The sequence below is a fragment of the Marmota monax genome, unplaced genomic scaffold, assembly GCF_021218885.2.
Source record: "Marmota monax isolate L192 unplaced genomic scaffold, Marmota_monax_Labrador192_F-V1.1 WCK01_AAM20220418_F8-fsc00069, whole genome shotgun sequence".
NCBI lineage: Eukaryota > Metazoa > Chordata > Mammalia > Rodentia > Sciuridae > Marmota > Marmota monax.
This window is the reverse complement of record NW_026695243.1, coordinates 9,662,481-9,682,435: the sequence shown is the minus strand read 5'-3', so window position 1 is coordinate 9,682,435 and position 19,955 is coordinate 9,662,481. Positions and strand designations below refer to the sequence as shown.

The 19,955-nt window shown below is 36.9% G+C and overlaps 1 protein-coding gene across 4 annotated transcripts in view; it reads right to left on the bottom strand.

Annotated features, from left to right (window-relative positions):
- The window catches only part of Rigi (RNA sensor RIG-I), a 57,166-nt gene that overhangs the window by 17,120 nt on the left and 20,091 nt on the right, over positions 1 to 19,955 (bottom strand). For all 4 annotated transcript variants that reach the window (XM_058578077.1, XM_046457389.2, XM_046457390.2 and 1 more), the window contains 12 exons: positions 18,977 to 19,158; positions 17,972 to 18,119; positions 16,723 to 16,845; positions 15,013 to 15,108; positions 14,214 to 14,367; positions 13,468 to 13,726; positions 11,036 to 11,198; positions 9,378 to 9,482; positions 6,278 to 6,435; positions 5,043 to 5,178; positions 2,413 to 2,561; positions 194 to 284 (listed from right to left, as the gene is read on the bottom strand). In XM_058578077.1, coding sequence (XP_058434060.1) covers positions 194 to 284; positions 2,413 to 2,561; positions 5,043 to 5,178; positions 6,278 to 6,435; positions 9,378 to 9,482; positions 11,036 to 11,198; positions 13,468 to 13,726; positions 14,214 to 14,367; positions 15,013 to 15,108; positions 16,723 to 16,845; positions 17,972 to 18,119; positions 18,977 to 19,158 — 1,764 coding nt within the window. The remainder of the gene's footprint in view (positions 1 to 193; positions 285 to 2,412; positions 2,562 to 5,042; positions 5,179 to 6,277; positions 6,436 to 9,377; positions 9,483 to 11,035; positions 11,199 to 13,467; positions 13,727 to 14,213; positions 14,368 to 15,012; positions 15,109 to 16,722; positions 16,846 to 17,971; positions 18,120 to 18,976; positions 19,159 to 19,955) is intronic.

The window sequence follows — 19,955 nt, the reverse complement described above, 5'->3', positions numbered from 1 at the left end:
AACAAAGAAATCTCTAGGTTATGCATAGGTATATGTACACATAAAAATACACATACACATACCATATATATGTATAATGTCCTACTGGTTTTGCTTCTCTGAACCCTGATAGAAGCATTTAAAAAGAATTTATGTGTATTAGGTATTTTATATAGATAGTATACTAAATCTGATTTACTACATATATAAGTACCTGTATTCTGATTTGTTCTGCCACGACCAGTCAATACACCAGGTTTTAGAAAGTTGAGTGCAGCATTTTCTTTAATCCATTTCTTTAAAGCCTAAAAATGAAAAGTATCGGTTAGAAACTACTTGTAAACTCTCTTTATTAATTCAATATTGAAATATATATTTATATAAACAAAAAAGATTTATAGTATACAGATGGATATCAGACTGACAAACCTTGAAATCCATGCAATAATACAGACTAGTGGTATAGATTTTTGTGACCTATCTGGTTAAATTGCCAAGATATATCTTAAGCAAAAAAAGTAAAGTTCAAAATAGTGGGTACAGAGAATTAATAAGTGAGTTCAGCAAAACTGCAGGACACAAAAATCAATATACACAAATCAATTGTGCTTCTACATACTACAAATAATTAGAATTTGAAAAAAAATGTTAAAAGTACCGTTCATAATAATGTAACCAAAAGTAATACCTAGGTAAAAGTCTAACAAAATACACGCAGGGTCTCTATGTTGAAAATGACAAAACATTGGTAAAACAAATAAAGAAAACAGTGGTAGCCTCTAAGGTAGTGTTCAGTGACTTCCATCTCCTAAATTCAAATCCTCAACTTGAGAGTGAATTTCACTTAATAATTTACTTCTAAGAAGTACAGTAGACATGATGAGATACAAATTCAAAAAAGAATTTATAAAATGAATGTGGCTTCCAAATCAGGCCTTCTTTCTCTCAACCTCTCTTGGGTCACTCACTCTAGGGAAAGCCAGCTGCCGTGCTGTGAGGCAGCCTGGTGGAGAGACCCACATGAGTAAACTTGGAAGCACATCTTTTAAGCCTGTCAATAGCCATGATAAGGAAGCTCAGAAGTTGATCTTCCCCTCAAGATGACTGAAATCACGGCCAACACCTTGACTGCATTCTACAAGAGACCTTGAGCCAGAAATGCTGCTTTTTCCAGAATACTGATCCATGAGTATTAAGATAATAAATGTTTGTTGTTCCCTAACATTAATTTGGACTAATTTGATACTTAGTAACAATATTATGGTTCTGAACTAGAAGACTCAATATTGTTAAGATGCCATTTCTTCCCAAATTTTATCTATACAGTCAATGCAATTCCAAGTGAAATTCCAGCAAGAATTTGCTTAGATGTGGACAATCTAATTCTAAAATGTATATGGAAAGGCAAAAGATTATGGCTGAAACAACTTAGAAAAAAATTGGAAGACTTACACTATTCCATTTCAAGACATCATAAAGCTACTGTAATCAAGTTAGTTGTGGAATGAATGAATGGATGAATGGATAGATCAAAGGAACAGAGAACAGAATCCAGAAATAGATCCAAACAAATACAGATAACAAATTTTTTGGTTTTAAAGAAGTTACAAAGGCAATTCAATAGAGAAAGGAGTCTCAACATACATTGCTGAACAATTGGATGTCCATATTCAAAAAGAAAAAGAAAGCATCTCAACCCATGCCTCGAACCACATACAAAAATTCAAAATGGATTATAGACCCAAATATAAAATGTAAAACTATAAAACTTCTAAATGATAACAAAGAAAATCTGGGGGACCTTAAATAAGCAAAGAATTCCTAGATATACCATAGGTAAAATCCAGAAAAGAAAAAATTGATAAACTAATCTTTGGCCTTTTCAATCTGCAAAAGCTATTGTTAAGAAAATTGGGTGGCAGGGGGTGGGATGAGCGGAGGCATAAGCCAGATGAAAATATTTTTAAATCACATGTATCACAGAGGACTTTTTGTGAGAACATTAAAAAGAACATTCAAAACCTCAATAAGATGATAAACAATCCAATTTTAAAATAGGCACCCAAAAATAAACTGAACAGATACCCCACCAAAGTTAAAAAGCATATAAATGATGTTTAGCCATCTCAGTCACTAATGAAATGCAAATCAAAATTCTTGTGAGATACCATTACACATCCATAGAATGGCTAAAATTAAATTTTCTGTGTGGGTAGATGAAGTTCTTAATCCATAGGTATCAGGATTTATAATCTAGGGTGATGAAAAATAGTAAGGTATTCATGTAAGAATAAACAAAGAGAAAACCAGAATAGAGATCCCAGAAACAGACTCACACACCTATGGACACTTGACTGCTGAGCAGTGAGGAAAAGGCAGTCTTTTACATGGTACTAGGCCAATCTGTTATTCACAAGAAAAAGGAAGGCTTACATCCACAAGTGCTCTGGTTTTCACGAAAAGAATGGTTCTGGTCTCTGGATATAAGTGGTACTCCTCTTGTAAGATGAGGCAGAGGTCGTTGAGTTTAGGGTTCTCATTGCTGGGATCTCTGCAAACACTTTCTAATTCCTCCAGTTTTTCTGCAAATGGAGAACACTTTACATATGGCTTCAAAATTTTTAAAATTTATAACACATTGTGACCTAAAAGTTCAGTTAATCTCTCAATCTTAGACCAAAATTTTCTGAGTAACAACTACCAATATAAGTTGGTACATTTTAGGAAGGTCATTTGGCAATATCCATTAAAACATAAAGCTCACACAACTTTTGATTCAATAATTCTATATCTAAGAATTTTAAATACCACTATATTCAGAAAATTATGGAAGATATCTCCAAGAATAGTCACAATACTTTCATTTAGAAAACAACCTAAATACCCAAAAGGTGGGAAACAGTTCAACAGATCATGATGGGCTATACATGTCAGTTGTTAAAATTAATAAGGGATTGGGCTGGGGCTGTTAGCTTAGTAGTAGAGAACTTGCCGGGCATATGTGAGGTACTGGGTTCGATCCTCAGCATCACATAAAATAAATAAATAAATAAAGATATTGTGGCCGTCCATAATTTAAAAAATTTTTAAAAATTTATAAGGGATTAATACATACATAATGATTTCAAAGATATTTTAGATTAAAAAAATCAAAATACACAATAAAAAAAATAAAAAAAAGAACTATGTAATGTTTTGAACAACCAACAATAAAAAAAAATAAAAAAAATAAAAAAATCAAAATACAGCCAGGCATGGTATTGCACGCCTATAATCCCAGTGGCTCGGGAGCCTGAGGCAGGAGGATCGAGAGTTCAAAGCCAGCCTCAGCAAAACAAGGCACTAAGCAACTCAGTGAGGCCCTGTCTCTAAATAAAATACAAAACAGGGCTGGGGATGTGGCTCAGTGGTCAGGTGCCCCTGAGTTCAATCACTGGTACCAAAAAAACAAAATCAAAATACAAGATAGTATATTCAGTACCATGCCATATATGTGTGTGTGTGTGTGTGTGTGTGTGTATACACATACATATGTATGTATGAATGAAGCTGTGGTGTGCTAGAGCCAGATCATACCAGACTGATAGTCAATTGTTAAATTTTTGAGAATTGCATGAGCTAGTTTTAAATACAATGATTATTAAAATTTATATAATTGATATACATTTGCCACTCAATAACATATTAAAAATGAAGGTAATAAATAGCCCACACTCGTTATCTCTTAATTATTTTATTGATTTTTACTATAAACTATGCTCTTAAATTATTTAAATCTATTGTATCTGTATGGTAGGGATACTACAGAATGGTGTGCTATGTTCATTTTTTTGGTCACTCATTTGATGACAACATGTTGGTGGCTTGAACTTGATGACAGTGGGAGTACTGATACCAGGAAAGTCAGGAAACACTGAAAATCAGTGTTTGATCTATTTTCTTGACAATCTAGACTTATGAAAGCAATGAGAAAATTATGCAGATCAAACTTAGCTATTACATTGTAAAAAGAGTACACTGAACAAAAGGATATAATCTCCCAGGGTTTGAAAAACTATTGTCCAATTCAGAACAACAACAAAAAATTGCTCAGATCCTTGACAAACAAGTGAAGCTCCAATGTCTCTGTTGTTTCATTTCCATCTTACTCCCAACATTAATGAAAATATATACCAACATCCATGTCAGAAGTATATTCGTTTGTTAGCTACAACCATAAGTTGGTAATAAGTACCAGGATTCTACAAAACCACTAAAAGCCATTTATACAAGTCAACTGGCTATGTAGAATTTACAATCAAGGAGATTGTATTTATTATTTGTAAGTTGCATGCTATATAGCTTCTATATCAATAAAATTTATAACAAACTTATGTATAATATATGCACACATTCTTCCCAGAAAACTGTTAAATGTTTATCAGCACAGCACACCACTAGGTATACATATGTATAATAAATACTTCAGTACAGGACAAGGTAATTAACAACCATGATTACCTTTGGGAAAAGAAATTTGAAAGAAAGAGGAAGAAAATTTTTCACTTAATATGTTTCCATATTTTTGGTAATAATATGAGGGCAATGGAATTAAGGGTCATTTTGATTTCCTCTTCATATAGAGGTATATATACATATAATCTTCAAAGATCATTAGAATACTTATTTGTATTCTTTAAACTTTTATAAAAATCACTGAAAGTTAAACAAAAAAAAAAAAGTCATCAACTCTATGAGAATTATACTTCGCAAATTCTACTTTTTTCCTTCTTCCAAATAGGTAATGGTTTAAGCAACCGAATCTCTCCATAGGTATGAGATTTCACTGAAGCCAGTCCCCACTGTTTTGTTTTGGAGTGCTGGGGACTGAACTGTTGCCCTACACATGCTAGGCAAGCACTCTACCACTGAGCTACACCCCAGACCCATAATATCTTCTTAAACCCAGTACAACTGCCTGAGCACCACCAAACTTATGTATATTAAATACAACACCATGTCTGTATGTTACCACTCAGAATTACCAGACTCTGGTGGCTTCCTTCTCAGAAAACACCCCTCACCTTCAAACCTCCGAGTAAGATCTTGCTCAGTCTCATCAAATCCCGCTGTTCGGACATTGTTGAAGAAGTCTTTCAAGTAATTCAGAGCATCTTTCATTTGTGCATCCTCACTGATAATGAGGGAATCATTATATTTCTGTTTAAAATAAAAACTGATTTTCAATATATTTCCATCGTCTAACACATTTGCCCGGCTTAAATTCAATTAGCTGCCCTTAACAAGGAATTCGTTTTTAAGTCTATTTCAGTTGGGTTTTTTAGATGAATGTTCCCTGATGGTTCTATAATCAAAATTTGAGCCAAATACAGTTTTTAAAAATCTCAATTAGCTAGAAACATTAAGTAATTAGAAGCACTTTCAATTTTAAAATTCCATCTTGGCAAGAGGGGGCAGGTAGAGAAACTCATGAAAAATGCATATCATAAAAAGTAATAACAAAAGAATATCAACTTCTACACCTACATTATAATTCAAACATTCAACTTATTTTCTGAAGTTGAATTTCTAAATCATAAATACACCTTTCAGAATGACATTACTGACCAACTATACCAATTCAATTAAGATAATTAAAATTCTACAAACACATGCTAACTGAATGCATTTTAAAATATTTTCAGTGACATAATGAGCAAAGGTGATGATTATTACTGTTGTTCCTGGGTTAACCAGAGACCCTAGATTTCTGAGCACGGGACTTTATCAGAAGCAAGAAATCACAAGTTCAGGCAATGGGACTCACATAGGCTTTAAAGATGGCTACTACTGGTCACATATCAAGAAAATGTCCTCTTAGAATCACCCAATTTTTCCCAACCATGTCAAACATGGGACTGCTGAAATGATGGTCAAGTTTCAGTCCTGTTGCCTCCACTATTATCATTTCAGAAATAATGCCTCACCAGGGATTGAACCCAGAGGCACTTAACCACTGAGCACATCCCCTGCCATTTTTATATTTTATTTATAAAAGGGTTTCACTAAGTTACTTAGGGTTTTGCTAAGTTGCTGACGCTAGTCTTGAACTTGCAATCTTCCTGCCTCAGCCTCCCAAGTCGCTGGGATTGCAGGCATGCACCACCATGTCTGGCTCCAAACTTTCCTTTCAAATCAAAGATTCCTAAATGAGCTCTTGGGGAGAGGATGAGATAAATGTTAATAGTCTCTCGGCTGCCACAGTGCGGCTCCCAGGGGGTGCTATGACTAAAATAGCCTTTCAAAAGATGTAACATACCCGCAAGTATGAAGTATACAGAAATAGTGCTTTGCAAATCCTGCTCTCTTCCTCTTTGTCTGGCAGTCGAAACACCATGCCTGCTTTATGAACTCCAACAATACGTTGTTCATACTTCTGTGTTCCAAAGTCCCCATTTTGAGTTTGAAATAAGTTTCCTGGGGAGGAAAAAAAAGCTTTTCACTGTGCCATATGGTCAATCACTTAAGGTTCTAGCACGCCCCATGCTCTGATTTCCTTTCTTACTATCTTTAAACAGGGCATGCCTCCTGCAACAGTCTGAGCCTTAAGCAGTGTGTTTCTGTGTACAAATGGTTATTTACTGAGTCCTCAACTATGTACCAAGAATCACAGGGTCTTACTTTCATAATTTCACAAACTCATGAGGTAGAGATTACACTTTCTAGTTGTTTATAGGAAGTTCAGGAAAGCTAAGTAATTTACCAAAGTCCCACAGATAGAAAGAGTGGGGAGGGCCAGAATTCAAACCCAGAGTGTCTGATGCCCTAATTCTATTGGCTATGACAACTAAAGGATCACAGAGATACAACAATGGACTTGGGAGGTGGGAGGGGGACTTTGCCTTTAAAAATAAAGAAGCAGTGAGTAAAAATAACAGGTCTCAAGAGCTTCACCGGAGTGTGTATAAAAGCAGGAGATTCAGGACTCAACACAGCCTGCTCTGCTTTGCTGTGAACTTAGGCCATCTGATCTCCAGAGAGCAGTCAAACAAAACAGGAGGGCCAAACATAACAGGAACTCAAGAGATGCATGTTACGGACGCTTCTGTATGCCTTCATCCCCTAAGCTAAGCCTCAACTCCTTGGTTCAAAAACAGAGTCTGCTATGGTCCAGGCTCTGTTTAGGGCTGAGGATAAAAAGATGAGGAAGGCAAAGCCTGGGCTGTTTTCAAATGGCTTGGTCTTGCAGATTGAGTTCCCTTTGCCTGAAACATATCAGTTCTCTGGGGCTCCTCCAGATGAGCACAGTACATTAAAATTCCCCTCGTCCATTCATTTTTAGAAAGAGGAACAAAGGAGACTGCCCTAACATGTAACATGCCTCTTTCCTAGCCCCAGTGACAAACAAGGTGGCCAACAGAAACTAGATGAATCACCAAGTATTTACTGAATTGGATAGGTGTAAAAACAACTTAAGCAATTTGGAAATGACCAATTGAAAGGATACAAAGGAAAGGGTGAAGGCAATGTACCAGGGGTTAGAGGGATAAGAAAGTACAAAATCATGTGACTCCACCCCATCTCTCCCTCCCTCTGCCACTTCACCATGTCACCTTGCTCCCAGATGACCTTGAATTGCTCTCCCCACCTCTTCCCTTGTTTCCTCAATTCTTTCCCCACCCAGAAAATAGAGGGAGTTTACAGATTTTCAAGTGAGAAACCATGCTACCCAACTGCATAAACGCCTCTAATGGATTCCTGAAGCCAAACTCCTACTCTGCTGCTATGGTTTAGATATGGCTAAGCGTCTATCAAAAGGCTCATGCATTTAAAGATCAGTCCCAGTGTGGCCATGTTAAGAGAAGGGGCCTAGGAGGAAGCACTGCCCTTAGAAGGGACTAAAGTAGTTCCTTGTGAGAGGGTTGTTACAAAAGAAGAAGCCCCTCCCTGGCTCCACTCTGGCTTCCTGTCTGGAGATGGGATCTCATTCTCTCACATGTACTCCTGCACCAATGCCATCCACCATGAGACCTTCACCAGAGCCTGTGCCATTTTGTTTAGGCTTTTAGCCTCCAAAACAATGAGCTAAATAAGTTTCTTTTCTTTATCAGTTACCCAGTCACAGATATTTCATTATAGTAAAAACAGGCTAGTGCCTCTACTCACAAAGGGTGAACAGGGTTCTCTGGTGTCTGGCCTTGGCCTACTTTTAATTTTCACCTCTAGCCACTCCACTTCCCTTCTTTCACTTTATAAGACTAATGGAATTCCCCATACTTTCTCTAGTCTGCTGACCTTTGCAGATTGAGTTCCCTTTGCCTGAAACATAGCTGATGATCAGCACCCAGCCAACCCAGAAGCTTCACTACATAATTTTGACTTTACCCTTAGATTGGAAATTTCATGAGGACAGAAGCTACACCTCAGGATTTCACGCTATATTCCCTAGCACATTGCTTGGCACTGAAAGAATGAATGAACATGTTCAAGCAACTGCTAAATCCAAGTTGGAACTGTAAAGATAAAGGGAAGCAGACTGTCCATGCACATTAGAGTTCAACAATTATTTCCTAGGCAAAAGGCTATATGAACATAAACTTGGTATGTCAAGAAGACTAACCAATGAATGGAACATGAAATGGAAGAGACAGTGAAGGTGGGAAAATTGCCATAAGGCTATTAGAATGGGTCCTAAGTTAAGCTTGGTAAGAAAAGGAAAGGTAAAAGCAAAAAGCTCCTAGAATTCATTGTGTTCCTTCTTCCTTCCTTGCCTGCTATCCTTCCAACCTCACTTGCTTCTCTCCTTGACATGATTGACTTCCTCAAGAATTTTCTCAGCCATTAGGTTCTCAGAAAGCCCTTCCCAGTCCAGGACACCGTGCTGCCCAGTGTGAGACTTCTCACCCCATGACAACTATTTGCATCAGATTTCCATTACTTGACTCTTGAGTTCCTAGGAAAGTCAGTATGGAAAGCTAATTTGGAAGGTCAAGAAAGCTGATGAACTGATTTAAATGTATTTTTCAAGGTGTGCATGTCCAAACAATTTACATGACATTTAAAAAGAAAAACAGGCAAGAGAGAATAAAGGAGAACTTATTAGGCTCCTGAATAACCTATGATTAAGAAAGTCCATATCTGGGGTTGGGGATGTGGCTCAAGTGGTAGCGCGCTCTCCTGGCATGCGTAAGGCACTGGGTTCGATCCTCAGCACACATTAAAAAAAATAAAATAAAGATGTTGTGTCCACCTAAAAATAAATAAATTAATTTAATTAAATTAAAATTTAAAAAAATATGGTGTTGACATTGTCTAAATGAAAGAGAAAGTAAAAAGCCACTAGTGAACGCTCTATGGCTATTCCAATGGAAGGGACACAATATACGAGACTTATCTCACTGAGAGTTAAGAGAACTCACCAAATTCTGCACAGATATTCCTTGCCAGACTCTCTATGTCCCTCATCAGCTGAGATACGATGAATTTAAATTTGTTGGTAGTCCGTGATTCCACTTTCCTGGAAACTAGAACCATCAAAGGCAAGTAAGTATTTTTAGGGAAGAACAAATCATAGTTCAAAGTGGGTATCTTCAAACCTTTTACTTCCTCTGGAAAATTAGAGATCCCAAGTTCACTGGCAGATGGTCTTAATCGTACAACAAATGCTCAAAAAACTTGGCTCCCTATTGCTCACCACACTGACTCTGACATTTGTTCTCCATGCTTTAGTTTCTCACTCAGCTGCCCTGTTACCTCTGACAAGCCAAAGCCCTCCTGTTCTGCAAGTGGTACGCTCGAATCCTGTCTCTGTGCTTTGCTGTTCTCCTTTCCTACCCAGCCCCCAAGAGTGTCCACACATCGTTGTATTCTTTCAGCACAATCTTATTAATTGCCTATCATGTGCTATGTTCTGGTGATAGAGAGTTGAAAAGAACATACCCATGCTCCATAGAGGGCTGCATTCATAGGAGAGTTCTGTAACCTAAGTAGGGGCAAGGTACCATGGAGTACAGGGCAAGAATATCTAATGTTTTGGGGGGAGGCAGAGTTGTTGAATAACTATGGGAAGAAAGAAAGGAGCAAGAGTAGTCATGGGGAAAGGACAGCATGGGCAAGAGCTCAAAGAGAGAAAGCTCATGGCACGTGTGGGAACCCAGAGGAATGCAACATGGTTGGGTTTATAGGATTTGGGAAGAGAGGAGGCTCAGAAGGCTGGAGGGACCAGATTACAAAGAAATTTATACGTGATGTTAAAACGTTGGGTACCTCCTCTCCATTCCTTACAGATTGTTCCCCATCAGGAACTTACCCGTGTCGTGTCCCCCCATCACATAAGTATTTGTTTTGCCTTAGACTCATACAGTCCTGTGCTGCTCAGAGAGCAAGGGTGTATCTCCTGAATCTCTCTTGCCCTTGCAGGATTAGTATAATAATAAAGTCAATAAACAACAAACATTTGCAAGTCAATCTTATTTTAAAGATAATATTCTGATCTTTTGAGGACAAAGAAGGTGAATTCAGGTAATTTCAACTACATTTATCAGATACATATTTTTTTTTTTTTAGTTATAGACGGACACAATACTTCTATTTTTTTTTAATTTATTTTTATGTGGTGTTGAGGATGGAACACAGTGCCTCACACATGATAGGCAAGTGCTCTACCATTGAGCTACAATCCCAGCCCTCAGATATATATTTAAACGATGATGACCACACAGTACCTGGCTCAGGCATGGAGCACAGGGAAGGACTAGGCCCAGCCTTTGGCTTTCTACCTGCTTAGATTTTTCTCATCATCTCCTTCACATTGCTAGGACCTTTATCTGGGTTTTATGGAGCCAAAGTAGAAATTTTTGCTCCTTATAGGCCACTTCTAATGTTCATCCATTGGGAGGGAAGACAACACAGGAAGAAAGACTGGAAATGTTATGTGACTGTTTCCCAGGTTTGGGGTTAAATATTTTCTCCTAAACAAATAAAGGGCCAAAGTTCAGTGTTCATGTAAATCACCCTGAACTAAGGGTAGCAGAGAGTGTTAAAAATTCCCAAGAGCTTTTTCTTGGATACCACTTACATTTCTGGGGCTTATAAACCACTTGCTCCAGTTCTTCCAAGTTGTCTCTGACTGTTGCTATCACTGTTGCATCAAGAGAAGCACACAGTTTGCAGATGTAAAGCATGGCTTCATCTGTGGTTTTGGCATCCCCAACACCAACTGAGGCAGTCAGCCCAACAACCTGTAAGACCATTCCAACGTTAGCTTTTTCCCCTAACATTCTCTATGAAATTACAAATAAAAAGGTCCCAATCGGCAAAGCATGAATACAAGAGTCGCAGCTCAGCTAAACACTAAGCAGCCTAGAAACTGAGACAGGGAAAACTTTCAGGGCAAGGATTTTGTTTTCTTTTGCCTTGTGTCCCCTATGATGTGGAGAACATCATACTGAAAAGGAAAAGGACTGAAATTGACACAAATCCATTCCAATCTCAGCCATGTCACAATAACTGTGTGTCCTTAGACAAGCACCTGCAGCTCTCTGCAAAGTTGGGAAATCATAGCTATTTATTTGCAGTGGTATCTGTGCAGATTTAGTAAGATACCTCCCTCCACCAGCTGTGCAATAATTATTGAATAACCATCTAACCAGCAAGAAATGTAATTAACATCAAAGTTATTCTAGAAGAATAGGCTATAAGAAAGGTGATTCATATGGAAAGATTCTAGTTTTGGTCTGTGAGCACCATACTAAATTTCTTTTAACCTGCACTCCCCAGATGGATAATTATTAGGGCTGTTGAACTTGACATATGTGCAGACTGGTATACCATAAATTCATAGTTTCCAACCACAGTTGAGTCCCCCATACAATCAAGGAATTTTTCAGTGTCTCTTTCAGTTCTCCCTCAGATTTCAAATTCTCTCCACTCTCCCCAGCTCCCGCTCCCTTTCATATATCAATGATACTCAGCAATGATCTACATATCTTATGTTCAAAAGAGAAGTTATACACCAGAGATTTCTTTTGCTTCCTAATCCATGTAATAACAACTCTCTGAATCGACCCTTCTCATATGACATCAAACATGTCATTCCTCTCCTCCCACACTAATGCATCCACTTGCCCACTAACCCCATACCCTCTGGTGTCTCCAGGCATCTTGCTCTACCAGTCACTGCTCCCCCTCTTTAATTCCACCTTGCCTACTGCTGTTCCCTACCTCACACTCTATACGCAAGTATCACTGAAGAATTTCAAGATTCTGGAGCACACCAGGTTCTTTCAGAAGTCTGCCTCTGGACACATAGCACCCTCTTAATGAAAATCATCCAGCCATCTACCTGGCAAACTCCTATTAGTTTCTGCCTACCCCCTCACCCCCTGCCTTTTTTATTTTTTAACTGGGGATTGAACTAAGGAGCCCTTTATCACAGAGATACAACTTCAGTCCTTTTTGTTTTTTTTATTTTGAGATGATCTTGCTAAGTTGCTGAAATATCCCAGAACTTGCAATTTTCCTGCCTCAGCCTCTAAGTCCTATTAACCCAACTTCTGTCAGGTCTTGCCTTACTTTTTTTAGCACACATAGGAGTACTTTCACTCCTGTTCTGGCTGTATCTTATACCTGTATCCACAACACACCATTATGATAAATTTTAACATAATTCTTACATATCTGTCTCCCCATGAAAACTCAGGTGTTTGAGGACAAGAATTATTTCTTTACATATTTACACCCCCAGTGCTGAGAACAGTGTAAGGCAAAGAGAGGTGCATGATGCATATAGTCAGCCCTCCATGTCCACAGGTGCAACCAATCCACAGGGATCAAAAATATTCGAAAAAAACTACATAAGAACTGAACATGTACAAACTTTTTTCCTTGTCATTATTCCCTAAACAATACAATGTAACAACAACTTACATAGTATTTAAATTATATTAGGTATTATGAGTAATCTAAAGATGATTTAAAATATATATAAGGAGATATATGTAGGTTATATGCACAAACTATGCCATTTCCTGTAAGAGACTTGAGCATCCTTAGATTTTGGTATCTGGGAGGCAGAAGTCCTGAAACCAATCCCTTTTCAATACTAACGGACAACTAATTGTTAAGTGAATAAATAAATGAAGGAATCAAAATTCATCAATGAGTTGTACAATATGAACTTTGAATCTAAAAGGAACAACCTCAATTGTAGCCACAAGAGTAAGTAAATAGGCCTGGGTACAGTGGCACATACCTATAATACTAGTGACACTGAGGCTGAGTCAGGAGAATCACTGAGTTCAAAGCCAGCCTCAACAACTTAGCAAGGCCCTGAGCAACTCAGTGAGACTTTATCCCTAAATAAAATACAAAAAAGGGCTGGGGATGTTGCTCAGTGGTTAAGCACTCCTGAATTCAATTTCTGGTACCAAAAGAAAAAAAAAAAGTAAGTAAAGGAGGATTTAGGAAGATAATAGCTTTTCTGAGGAGTACATCTGATTTTGAAGATACCTGGGGCAGTGGGTCTGAAGATCCTCCAAGTTTCTGATCTAGGTAATTGAACATGATCATATTGTATGGGTGGTGTTTACTGGTGTTGTGGCATTCATCAAATATCATCAAAGTAAAGACAGACAGTGATGGAATAGTTCCATTTTTGAGATTGTTCACAATAATCTGGGGTGTTAAAATGATGATGTCATTGTTCTTGATAGTCTGTTCTACTGGGACATTTTCAGTTGTTGCTCCAGAAATGCCTGCAACACTGTACCTGGGAAGAGACAGAAATCCTATATTACCATCCTGTGAATGAGGAAACACAAAGATGAAGCACTAGATCAGAAGAGCAACTGATGAAGTTCTCCCTAAGTTCAAAAAGAATATATCCTGACACAGAGCAAGTGATTGACCAACGCAAACTCATTATAACTGATACAATATATTATTTTTTCAAGTCACTAAAAGAAAAAAAGAGTACTTAAAAGGGAACTGTCAAATAAATTATAAAATCATCAAAGAAATCAAATGTGCCATTTAAATGTCAAACTTATCAATTAAGTAATTTAATCACCCTGTAAGAGCAAATCAGATTAGAATTTCTGGCATATCTAACAAAAGCAATCTGAATTACATCTAGATTATATAAAAGCTGAATCTATTACAATTTTTTTTAAATTGTGGCTTTAAAAAAGCAAAACAGAAAACACATTCGTTGCATAAAGGTAGAAAAAAGAAATTGGACTGACTGTTATACCTACCCAAGCCTTTCGAAATATCTCAAGAACACAGACTTCTGCTGCTCATACACAGGGACATGATTAGCAAAAAAAGCAACTTTCCCTTTTCGTCCTTGTGGAAAATTTTTAAGATGATGTTCACAAATAAGAAGTGAAACTAAGGTTTTCCCACAACCTTTTAATAAACAAGGAAAAAGAAAACATGTAACATGGTATTAGATAGTGCTATGGAAAGGTATTTCTTTTGGCTCTCCTAACACCAGTGGGCAGGTAAGTAAACTGATCATTTAGAGGGATGAACGACTGCAGAATTTAAGCTATAACTAAAAAATAATCAAGTACTTCCCAAGTTACCTGCACTTGAATAACCAGGATCAAAAGCATACTAAAAGAGGGCATTTTTCTTTCATTGTTCAATTTCATTGTTCAAATTCCTTAAAATATGTGAGACTACATTAATAGGATAGTTTTCTCAAAGGCAAATGGAACATGGAAAAAACTGAATCTTCCCCATTGTCAGTACTCAATAAAAGGGGGAAAAAAGAAGGGGAGGGTGGGAAGGGGTTATAAGGGCAGGAAAAATGGTGGAAGGAGATGTAGATCACTACCCTAGGTACATGTATGATTGCACAAATAGTGCATCTCTACACCGGGTACACCCAGAGAATTGAAATGTTGCGCTCCATTTGTGTACAATGAATTGAAATGCATTTTGCTATCATGTACAACTAAGTAGAACAAATTAAAAATAAATAAATAAACTTATTTTTTTTAAGGGGGAAAGGGAGCAGAGAGGTATAAGTAATAGCGATTGGCTTACCAGTAGGAGCACATATTATTGTATTTTTTCCTTCCTTAGCAGGCAAAGCAAGCTCTAGTTGGTAATTTCTTGGTTTCAAGTTAGTTCGAGACATTTCTATGATACAAAAGGAAAAAAAATTACCAAATGGTTACCACTCTAAGGAATCATGGCAATAGCTGTAGTCAAATGGACATGAATCTGACTCTAGCAAGAAAGGCGTTGGTTGAGTATCCTGTCTCAATCTCCTTAGAATCGTGTCTCATTAACCATTCTAGCTTTCTCCAATCATTTGAAGTGCAGAATTTTCTCTCAATGCCAAAGTATCAATGGCAAGAAGGGGGAAAATATTGGAATGAATTCTTTCTTAAACAATACAGAATCCTGATAAAGAGAATGCAAAGCAAGAATGGCCTAATTCAGGGCAAGACAGACGACCACCAGTTATAGGCAACACTATGTGGAACAAGACAAAAATGCCCTCCAAGATGGTTAAAGGAAAACAAACTTAATACAGATTCTCAAAACAATTTCTTCTTGGGGAATAATCATGCTTTGTAATTTTTCAGACTCTCAAATGATATTTTCTCTCAACTCAACCAGAAGTTTTAAAAAATACTCAGAGATTTTATCTCAATACCAGGTAAGAATATGACATGTTAAGAGCTAGAAAAGTCTTTGGTCTAAAGAGTCTAATTTACCCATTTTTTAAAAAGGGAGAATTTCTAAAAGGTTAAGAGAATTAACTTCACTTGAATGACACATCAGGATCTTTACATGTCAGAAATATTTAAATCAACTTATGGTTATCCATTTTATATCAGAGTGACAAGAAACTGGTATCATTCAGTCGCAGAAGTAACACGCAAATTTTCTTTTCATGTTATCCTAAAATTTGCATTTTTTTCTTCAAACACTACTTATTATTAATCCTAATTCCGTTCCTTATATCCTTTTATAAATAAAATTTTGTTCTGGCATATTATGTAACCTTCTGGTCTCTTCATAAAATGGTCATGAAAATATATTTCAAGAAACGTAAGGGGGACTGGGGTAGTGGCTTAGTGGTAGAGCACTTGTCTAGCATGTGTGATGCACGGGGTTCGATTCTCAGCATCCCATACAAATAAATAAATACAGGTCCATAGAAAACAACAACAACAACAAAAAAAAAACATAAGGGGGCCTTACAGGACCATTAATAAGTACTTATACATTGCCTGATGTTTGAGAACAAGGAGCCCTCTGGGAGGACACAATCCCTCCATGCACTGGCAAATACTACAGGCTGGTTCTCAGTTAGGTACATTTGTGCAGTGCACATAGCTGACATGGCAGCCCTGGGATCTTAAAAGGAAATTGAACAAGTGGCTAACAAACACAAGTATTTTTTCAGAAAGTAAGGCCGATGTTGGATTTCTCAGACACTGAGGTTCTGAGAGGACTCTGTTTGCCTTTTCAATGTAGCCATAATTCAATGTAGCCACAATAATTTCTTGGTGATAAAACAAGAATGAAGAAAAGAAAAGATAAGCTAAAAGCAGAAGAAGCAATCACAGAAAAATGACAATTCTAACCATAAAGTATCTACTTTAACTTAAATTATCTTTTCTTTCTTAACCTTCCTTAAAAAAAAAAATCACAAGGCTGTGACTTCTGGCAGTGCAAAATATATCCCCCCACAAATACCTGAAGAACCCCATTATGAAAAAGAACAAGCAATGCCAGTACCTGAGGGTGCCTGGGAATTCTGACTAAGATTCTGGTATTCTGGATCTTCCTGGAAGAAAATGTGTATTTCAGAAGTTTCCATTTCATCATCCTCCAGATCTTTATTTTCAATATCTTTTTCACCTGTGTGAATAGACAAAGGAAGAATTTAGAATCTTGACGTAATCTGATTATAGTTTTGATAAAATTTTAAACTTCCATTAATTTCCCACAACCACATCCCTTCACTTCTCAAAACAACTAAGAGAATCATCTTGAGTGTGAAGTCTCCATTTGATGTTTGAACTCCAAAGTCATTTAGAACTAATTATTGTAGGGCTGGGGATATAGCTCAGTTGGTAGAATGCTTGACTGACATGCACAAGGGCCTGGGTTCAATCCTCTGCACCACACAAAAAACTTTTTTTTCAAAGAACTAATTATTCAAGGTATAAAACATGGAACCAGTAACTCTGGAAGCTTGTTAGAAATGCAAATCTTAAGCCCCTACTGAATTAGAATCTGCATTTTAAAAAGGCTTCCAAGGAATTCATATGTACACTAAAGAAGAGAAGCTTCTTCTTAGCATACATTCAAGTCTCCCATCTCTGACTAATTCCTGACCCAAGAAAGTAGATGTGTATTTATATAGATTCCCGAACAACTTTTAATCAATAGAAGTCTAGCTGAAACCAAGACTAGACACTCAGATGTTTACCAAACTCAGCCTGTAAGGCAAGGCTCGGAGATGTCAGTCTCAAGAAGCCAAATGATGGCACAGACAATTGCAGCAGATTCTTTCTTCATTCACACGTTTTGTTCACTTCTAGATGGCTGCCAGGTGAGAGAACCAGGCAGTGTCTATCATGATTCTACTCTAAAAAGAAGTAAGTCCTGGAGTTTGAACCTTCAACTCAAGAGTACACAAGCTATTTCTCTGATAACCTAAACTGGAAGCTCAGAACCTGCCTGCACCAAATTCTTTGGACCTGATGGGCTAATTCTGGATGACAGCAGTTTTTTCTGTTCCATGTTGAGGAGTTACATACAAACAAATCAGATCCATAGGCAAGTAGCTACCTCCCTCCCAGAACTCAGCATCATGCTGGCCTCTTAGTAGAGATATAGCCTTAGGTATCTGAAGGGAAAAGTGTCTGTGAGAGTAAGTAAAAACAGGTGGCAATAAGGGAAGTCCCAAGTTGAGTCGTGAGGGGGCACAGTTTCTGAACCTTCCCTCTTCCCTTTCCGAGTTGTTCTTGGCACGCCCTACCTTTCTCTACCAGCCACATTTCACTGAGGTTGTTCTGTTCCTTCTCCAAAGCAAGTTTCAAAACCTTGGGCCAGTTCTCCTTGTCTGATTTCAGAAGGCATTCGATCAGTTTCTCTGAACCTGCTATCATCCCCTTGTTGTAACAAATCTAAGCAAGGAGAATACAGTTTATTGATTATTTCAAAAATGTTTTCCATTTATGAGTTTTCAAGTATTATCTGATTTAAAAGTCATTGCAAATTGAGGACCTATGGGTGTTCGTTATTGCCATTTTTACTCCATTCAGTACTATCACTTAAGATATTCTTTCCTTCATTCTTGTCCTTTAAACATGATATCATCATTTCAAACCAAGATTTCCCATCTCCTCTGAGATAGACTGGCATAAATAGATATTAGGAAGATCATAATATTAACAAGTGGTTTTCTTCAGGGTAGAGGGATTTACATGACTTTATTGTTAATCATAGTAACTAAAATTTATTGCACATACACTATGTGTCAGGCTTCTATCAACACTTTACATATACTATCTCATTTAACCCTTATAAAAATACCATATTATTTAGGTACTATAATTGTTCCCACTTTATTCATGAAGACACAGATGTTTACAGAAGCTAAATAAATTGCCCAGGATCACACTGCTAGATACAGTTACGCTAGAAATTTAATAAAATTTATTTATGTCCAGAGCCTAAATTCTTAACTCCTAGTCTATAGCCTTTTTCATTTGCTGAACAGTTCAGTTTTATTTAAATTTGCATTAAACATTATTCAGAAAAGTAATGAGGTAATTTTAACTGAAAATAGGTCAAACTTTAAAACTTTGACATAAAAATTACTCAATTCACATTAAAAGTACTATTCTAGGAAATAATACCTTAGACATGAGGATTTTTTTTTTAGTTTCAATTATCTTTCTTAGGTTTAAAATAGTATAGAAAACAAAAGATACATCCCATATTCTATTTCCTCCAAATCTAGTATTTTATGTTAACTTACCTGTCTAATTTCTTCACATTCCTGACTAATTAAACATTCAGCTAGTTCAGGAAGGATTTCTAAAGGAACAATTCTGTTTTTAAATTCTGGTTGCAAACGTCTTAAAAGTGTTCTGTACATTTCTAACTTTTCAATTTTGTTGAAATCCCAATTTTCAATGGCTTCATAAAGTCCAGAATAACCTGAAAAGAAAGAAAATGAGGACTTTTATGAGATTAACAAGAAATACTTTGATGTTAATATCCTACAATCACGTTTAAATGTAAAGTGACAGAATTCAAAAACACCTATAAATTACCTGTCATTAATGATTTTTCAAAAATAAAATAATATGCATCTTAGCTCCCCAATAAGGTTAGGATTTCCAACAATGTTTATTATCTTTTTAGGAGAAAATAGTAAAGTAAGGACAAACATGAAGTCTTATATTTGGCCTTAGTATAAAATCTTCCAAAATGCTCCATGAATTCCACCTACAACTCCTGATTTAGCCTTTAAATAAATCAAATTCTCATGTCTATCTTCTCGGTAGAAAGCAGTAAAGAAGGCAAAAAGAAACATAAATCTTAATTCCTGCATCCCCAGCCCTTTTTGAGACAAATTTGCTTGGGGCTTTGCTGATTTGCTGAGGCTAGCCTTGAACTTGTGATACTCCTGCCTCAGCCTCCCAAGTTGGTGAGGACTACAGGCATGCAACACTGCATCCAGCTCCTTCTTTTTAAGAGTTGAATAATATTCCATGTATAAACATATCATTTTTTGTGTATGGGATCAAACTTAGGCCCTCAGCACATGTTAAGCAAAGTGCTCTACCACTGAGCTACATCCCTGACCCAATTCCACATTACGTTTATCTGTTCATCTGATGATGGACATTTGGTTTACTTCCATCTCTTACTACTGTGAATAATGCTGCTATGAACATGGGTGTGCAAATATCTCTTTAAGACCCTACTTTCAATTCTTTCAGAAATATGCC